The sequence below is a fragment of the Blennius ocellaris genome (genome assembly GCF_963422515.1).
Source record: "Blennius ocellaris genome assembly, chromosome: 20".
Lineage (NCBI taxonomy): Eukaryota > Metazoa > Chordata > Actinopteri > Blenniiformes > Blenniidae > Blennius > Blennius ocellaris.
The window spans coordinates 4,539,921-4,546,958 of record NC_137669.1 but is presented as its reverse complement, the minus strand read 5'-3'; the positions used below and the strand labels follow the sequence as shown (position 1 = coordinate 4,546,958).

The window sequence follows — 7,038 nt, the reverse complement described above, 5'->3', positions numbered from 1 at the left end:
TTCCATTTATAATATTATATTGTATTCTTTGTGGGACAACTCTGTAAAGAACTTTCCTCTGGCATTAATACTGTAGTTTTCTCTATGACTTGGTTTGGAGTCAGTTTTTGTTGGTAGTGAACCATCTTGATAAGATTGAACATCTTTCTTTGAACCAGCAAAGTGTGAAATTCAGACTTTTTTTAAGTCAGAATTATGTAATTTATCTCACAGTTACGAAAAAACAATATTTGAGGGAGGCATTTATTATCGTTTGTTGGCCCTAATAGCAGTGCATGCGACTGTAGTTATACTGTAAATGGATGGTTGGATGTTTTGTTTTGGAGTTGTAGTGACGCATCTTGATGACGTCGAGGATCTTTGTTTGAACCCGTGACGGAAGTAGGAAGTAAAGAAACAAGTGAAGAAAAAAAACATCTGGGCAGAAAATAGGGTTTGATTTGAGTTTTCCTGTCTGCCAGTGGATCTATTTAGAATATAAGCTCATACAGCGGTGGTGTTTCCTCCGAGGCGTTAGTTGTGAGCAGGTTACCGGCGGTAAACGCCGCGGATCGCCCCGGAGAACCTCTCCCCACCTCCCGGCGTCTCTCCCCGGCGGGCTGCGGCGGCAGTGATGGCGTGGCACTAACCGGCGAAACACGCATGTTTCCGGGTCCAGTGTGGGAAGCAGAGCCGGGGGAACTCCCGGGACACGCATCATGGAGGACGAGGTATTGGAGCAGGTCGTGTCCGCGGTCAACACGCTGGTGGCGTGGGTCGCCGCCGGGGCCATGGTGTTCGGAGGGTTGGTCCCCTACATCCCCCAGTACCGGGACATCCGGAGGACGCAGAACGCGGAGGGCTTCTCCACATACGTGTGTCTGGTGCTGCTGGTGGCCAACATCCTGAGGATCCTCTTCAGGTGAGACACTGACGACCAGAGAGCCTCAGGGGTGGGACGTCAATCCCGATCAGTTCTGTGAAATCAAATCAAATTCGAGTTTCATCAAGTTTTGGCTCCACCTGCTGAAGTGGTGTCATCCAACACGTTCTTCAAGCTTCTGGATGCTGAAAGTTGTGTTGGTCGGAGTAGTTAAACATCATATTTAACCCCACAAACTCCCAGAAGTACTACAAAAAAGTTTGTCACTTCATTCTGCACTACAGCAGACTGGAGGTGTCCAACTGCCCTGTGGCGGCTTCATCTAACTTCTACAAAATGGAAATGAACATTTTGTTTTATAAGGTCAAACTTTTTTCTAAAACGCCTAAATAGATCTTTTTTTTTTTTTCAATTTAACCTTTATTTAACCAGAAAAAGGCTTTGTTGAAATTATAAATCTCCTTTCTAAAAGTGTCCTGGCCAGAACAGGCAGTGCTACATTACAAATGTTTCAGATTTGCTGGAAAGCAAGGGGGTGGGTGTGTATGGTAAAACTAAAATGATTACAATTGCTAGTATGGCTTTTTTATGAAAAGAAAATAGGAAAAGTGTATAAAGTAAATTGATTTCTGCACTCTCTCCAAATGTGCCTCCGCATTTCTTGACTCCCCTGCTCTTCTGGAACTAACATGAACAGTAAAAAACGTCCCCTCGTTTATTTTGCCGCCCCTCACGCTGTCCCCCTCCTCCCCCGTTTCAGATTCGGCCGCTACTTCGAGACGCTGCTGCTCTGGCAGAGCATCATCATGATCGGCACCATGCTCATCATGCTGAACCTGTGCACCGACGTCCGCACGGCCACCGAGCTCAACACCAAGAGACGCTCCTTCATAGGTCAGAAAGCTCGTCCCGACAGCAGGTCATCGCTCAGACGCTCCATCGCCGGGCGAATGAGTGTCTGAAGGCCAACGTGAATCGCTCTCAGTGATTCCAAGTCAGCTGACCGAGAACAAAGTGTTCTTGTACTGCATAGTGGCAGAAAATATAAAGTTGTTTTTCAGACAAATCCTTCATTATAAGCTTGAAATGATCTTCATGATGATATTCAAGGCAGAAATTGTTACGATTTTCTCATGATGCACATGTTTGGTTGGTAATTTGCAGGTCTTAAGACATAAACAAATCTAGATTTAAAGGCACTCTATGTATGATTTAAGTAATTTAATGGCTGTGAACAGGGTGGCAGTAATAAGTCACTCACAAAATTTCAATTGTTTCTACCTCGTTCCCGGGGTTTGTTTTTTATTTCCCACATCAGATTTACCTGTAGCTACAGGATGAGTTCTGTAGTGACTCACTGCACCATCTTGTGGCACACAGGGGAATTACATGGCTGTAGCAAGCTGCACTGCATGTTAACGTCGCTCGATTTCTCAGGGACATTCACCTGGTTTTGGTTCGGGGTTTTTTTCTTCTTCATATTTTCTGTCCAAAATAAACCGCAAATGCAGATCTGTTCTGTTCAGACGGCGAATTAAAACTGAGACGTCTCCATCAGGAGATGCTCTCAAGTTTCTTCTAGTATCGAGTTTCATCGTAAAACACAAGTGTGACTTTCCTCACGTCCTTTCTAATGTTGGTGAAGCGTCTCTTGATGTTCAGGACAAGAGGGAAAGCTTTACAGTGAGTTGACTTTTCCTTCAAATGTTTCATTCTCTGTGTGAATCCAAAAATGTAGATCACGAGATCTAATATGGTAAAAAACGCTCCATCGCGTAAATTCACCGGGCGCCGCCCTCTGCTGGTGTGTTCCTTAAAATAGGCTTCAGTTCAGCGGTGCACCAATAAGTAACGATGCAGAATGAGGCGTTTACATAGAAGGTTAAAAAAATGTAAAGCTATCCTCTATTCTTCCACTAGGGGTCGCACTGTTTTAGAAGCATGAGCAGACGTGAGTTAGTGACAACATGCTGAAATTGAGATTAAACAAGATTTTAAATGAAAAATTTAACAGAAATTCCACTTTATTAGTCCTTTTTTTTTTTTTTTTTTTAATAAATATAAGTGCATCAAATAAGGTATTATTGTTAATGTACTCCTCCTCCTTCGCACTTTGATGGTCCTGTTTCCCCCCATTCAAATCAAACATGGCTGAATGTGGCCACGACCTGAAACTTGAAGTCTTGTAACCAAACCGTTCTGGGAATATCTTCAGATTTGTTAAAAATAAGTGAAGAAGTTCTTTTTTTTTTTTTTTTCTTTTCTTTTTCCCCCCCCTTCACCTGTGCTCTTGACTGTAGCGACAGACAGTAAGGACGAGGAGGTCAGAATCCCTAAGCGGCTCTTTCTGGGTACGTACTCTCCTGACCTGATCCGTGTCTGCAGTGGAACATCAGTGGTAGTAGTTCATTAGCCTCTTTCACCTCACCTACCCCCTTCACCCCCCCCACCCCCACCCTCATGTGTCTCATGCATGCAGCCCGGCCAATACTAACCGACCGCTCACCGCCGTGTTTTACGTGAAGCATGAGTCTTTCACCTTCGCTCGCATGACGCTTTACAGCCATGGAACAGATTTCCTGTGTGTCCATGTTGTGAACGATGACTGTGATGTCACTGCCTGCTGCACCAGATAAAGGTTTGGCTCCCAAGGTGGAACTTTTTGAAAATGCTCCGTCACCGTTTAAACGACTCACGTTTTCCGAAACGCTGTGATGGGGCACGCGCTCCATGACCGTAGGAAACAGTTCTTCTGCACTGACTTGGCCGTCTGTCCATGCAAACGTCTGTTTACTCCCATTGTTTGTAGCGTATTGTTCTCTGGAAGCATGTGTTTTGTTTTTTTCTCATTACAAAACCAACAAACAGTGCCACCTTGTGGCCTGACATCTGAACTGCATCCTTTTACTACATCATCTTCTGAAACAAACAAAAAAAAAGCAAAAAGTTGCATTTTCACTAGAAACGTCGTTGTTAAATGGGACCTAAATATATTTCTTGTGTTACAAACGTAATTTCCTAAATCGTGGATTAAGGGTAGGATCAGTGTACGACTGAATTTTTAGATGGAAAACACTGTCTTTCTTGGAGATTTTCCACGTTTGATATTTCTAAAATAATGAACGCTGTCGTCTGAACCACATGGTTAAAGTTACCCAACCAGAAAAAAAGAAAATCTGTAAAAATATACTTCCCATAAAATGAATCGCTTCTGCACAGAGAACAAACCATCGCCGCTCATTTGAGCCTGCAGTCTCCTAAATCCATCACACCAACCTCGATATGTTTAAGAAACCAGAATCTGTTTCCATCCTACTGTTTATTTTTCACTAACTGACGCCATCTTCAGAAACCTGCCGCAAGGGTTTCTGGGAAATCAAAGATGAGATAAAATATCAACATTTCACCGACTCAGCCGGGGGGGAAAAAAGCCAGATTTTCTCAAAGAAAGAGTCTTCAAGCCACAAAAATAGTGTTGTGGAACTGATCATTATTAGTTTTTCCAGGATGAATCGAAATCTAAATGTTGGAAATGCATGTTTGTCTGAGTGTGATTGGGAATTTCATTCTGAAAGGTTTTGACAACAACTAAAAGTGGCTCTGAAATATTCAATTTTTCCCGTGAGGACCCTGGTGGAGGAACTTTAAAGGCTCATAAAACACCAATATTTACGTCAAAAATATCAGTGCTTCAATGTTGTGAATTCTTCTTTTTTTTGTAATTCTGATTTCTGTAATTACTCTGGAGAAAAAAGTCCTTATAGGATTGAAACAACACAATATTGCACTACAAGTTACTGTAACTTACTATGCAGGTAAATGCATCAGTAATTTACAAGTTAAAAACCCTCTTCTCTTTAAACGGATGAGAAAAGTCACATTAGATCGGCAGCCTACTTGGGACACTAAAGCTTAAAGAAGGTTGCTGCGGTTGTTGTTCCGTTTCGCTCACTGTTCAGCTTGTTCTGACTGCTCCAGTCTTTCTGCAGTTTCAAATGTAAAACGACGTCTCTTGCTTGAATAACAATTCTCAAACTTAACGCATGCTAACATTTTCCTGCACCAACATGTGAAGCAGCTTTTGTCATGGCTTATTAATGCAACTTAAATTGAATGTTGTTCTTCTAACTCCCTGACCAAGGGTTGCTTTGAGCTGAGCTTCAGGGTTTCACCATGTTCCGAAGGGATTTGAGTCTCGGCTTTAAACCGAAGGCGTGTTTAAATCTTATCAAGCAAACCAAGAACCAACCGGTGCATCCATAGCCTTCTTATTCCTGACATTCCTAACATCAACCAGAAGACCCCCATTGAGGTTACTGCTCCCAAATGAGCTTCACGCAGCCACTAAGTTCAGGATTAACTTCCTGTTTCTATTTGATATTTAACGGTTATGTTCAATACAGACACTGTCGGAACACATTGGAATTGTTGTATTATTGTTGCGCCTCATGTTGATCTAAATGTAAAATCCAGAGAGAGACTCGGTCTCATCATGAAACGTGAGACAGTAATTCTGAAGAAATGGTTCTTGTTCCGTCTTCCCACACCAGATGGCAATAGAAGACAGTATATGTATGAAAAGAGTTGGCGGCGGCCTCCCTCCAGCTCAGCCTGCTGTAATCAAGTGCACAAGCCTCTGTTGGGACCGTTGCAACCTTCTCTAATTGCTCAACACCGACGTTCTGCTCCGTTGCCTTTTTCTCGGTTGTTTTGAATCAAAGAGATTCAAATATGTCATTGATTGACAGTAATAGCTTTGTGCCGGTCTCGTTCCTCCTGGCATCATTTCCACGTCTTCAGTGCCAGCGGCCGGCCGAGCTTCCGCTACGAACGGCCAATCGATCAGCGAGCGTTGCCAACTGTCATTAGAGCTGACAGAGCGCCGTGCGCTTTGATCGCAGCCCCGCCGGTCCGCGGCCGCCCATTGATCCGCTGGTGGAAATATCCGGGGGTAAGCATGTTATGGCTGGTATGCTGCTGAGGGGAACGTGTGAAAGCACACGTGTGTGTGTGTGCAGGAGGGAGGCGACGCCGGAAGATTGATGCAGCATTTGAGAGGGAAATGAGGAAAAGGCATTGCTGGGAGCCCGAGAATCACATTTTCTGCAAGTTTTCAATAAAGCCAAGTCATTTTATTGTAAAATTGAATCCAAACAAAGCGCATAACTATGTTCAGCGCAACGTTTTGCCATTATTTTCTTCTCTTCAAATGAATCTCCAATACTGTACTGTAATCTAGCTCGAAGAATGAAGGAATGAATAGTTTCATTTCAGTGCCATGCACACATGCTTCTATAACGCTATAAACATTAATAGGAAGATGACAGTCGTGATATATGTTCAGTATAACAAACCTTCGTCGGAGTAAAGAGTCTGGAGACAAAGCTTTCAGTCTCACTGTCCAGGCTTTTCTCACAAATCTTCCCAAACAAAAATGTTATTTCTAAATAACCAACTCGGCATATCACCTTCTGCCAACCAAAACAGATCAGGATTATTACGTCCAAAAAAACCCAATACTTAAATTATTATTCAGTAGACAATAGAACATGAAATGAAATGTATCCTCCACCAAACATAAGTCACAAACACTACAGAGCCTGTTCTCTTCAGAGACCCCTTTTATAATGACCCTCCTCCACCTCTAGGGGCAGCATTCCTGCTCTGAGCTGAATACACACAGACCTCTGTCCTCTTTTTAAATTACAGTTAACATAAAACTCTGTGGAGCTTTAAACTGAACGTAACTTTTCACTTTCGGTTTATTCAACAGTTCCAGCTGCAGCAACTGGCTGCCTTAGGGGGGAACTTATGGACCCCGAGGAAATACCTCATAGCTCTGCTTTGGACTGAGTTGCTCTCTGCAGCCTCCTGAAATACCCAAACTTCTACTAGCATAGAACAACACAGAAGCTCCCATTGAGTCATGCAGCTGAGAGAATGCAGTGGGACTCATTGATCTTATCGATACGTGCACCCAGAGCCCTCGCAGCAGATTGTCAGTACTCTTCTACCTTCACAAAAACTCTTATTCTCATGAAAAACAAAACCAGGGTGTATATAGGTTACAGAATACATCAGCCATGTTTGACACAAATAAAATGCATGTTCACTCTGACAAACAGAAGGCCTCCTAAAGTTGACTATTGGAGTTTTTTTTCTTTTCACAATTAACA

The 7,038-nt window shown here is 43.0% G+C and overlaps 1 protein-coding gene across 2 annotated transcripts in view; it reads left to right on the top strand.

Moving 5' to 3' along the window:
• The first annotated feature begins 395 nt into the window (after positions 1 to 395).
• Positions 396 to 7,038, top strand: part of slc66a2 (solute carrier family 66 member 2) — a 41,414-nt gene continuing 34,771 nt past the window's right edge. The window contains exons 1-3 of one of the 2 annotated variants that reach the window (XM_080516364.1): positions 396 to 901; positions 1,623 to 1,756; positions 3,163 to 3,213. In XM_080516364.1, the coding sequence (XP_080372490.1) occupies positions 699 to 901; positions 1,623 to 1,756; positions 3,163 to 3,213 (388 nt within the window). In that variant the 5' untranslated portion in view covers positions 396 to 698. The remainder of the gene's footprint in view (positions 902 to 1,622; positions 1,757 to 3,162; positions 3,214 to 7,038) is intronic. The other variant, XM_080516365.1, reaches the window with a different exon arrangement.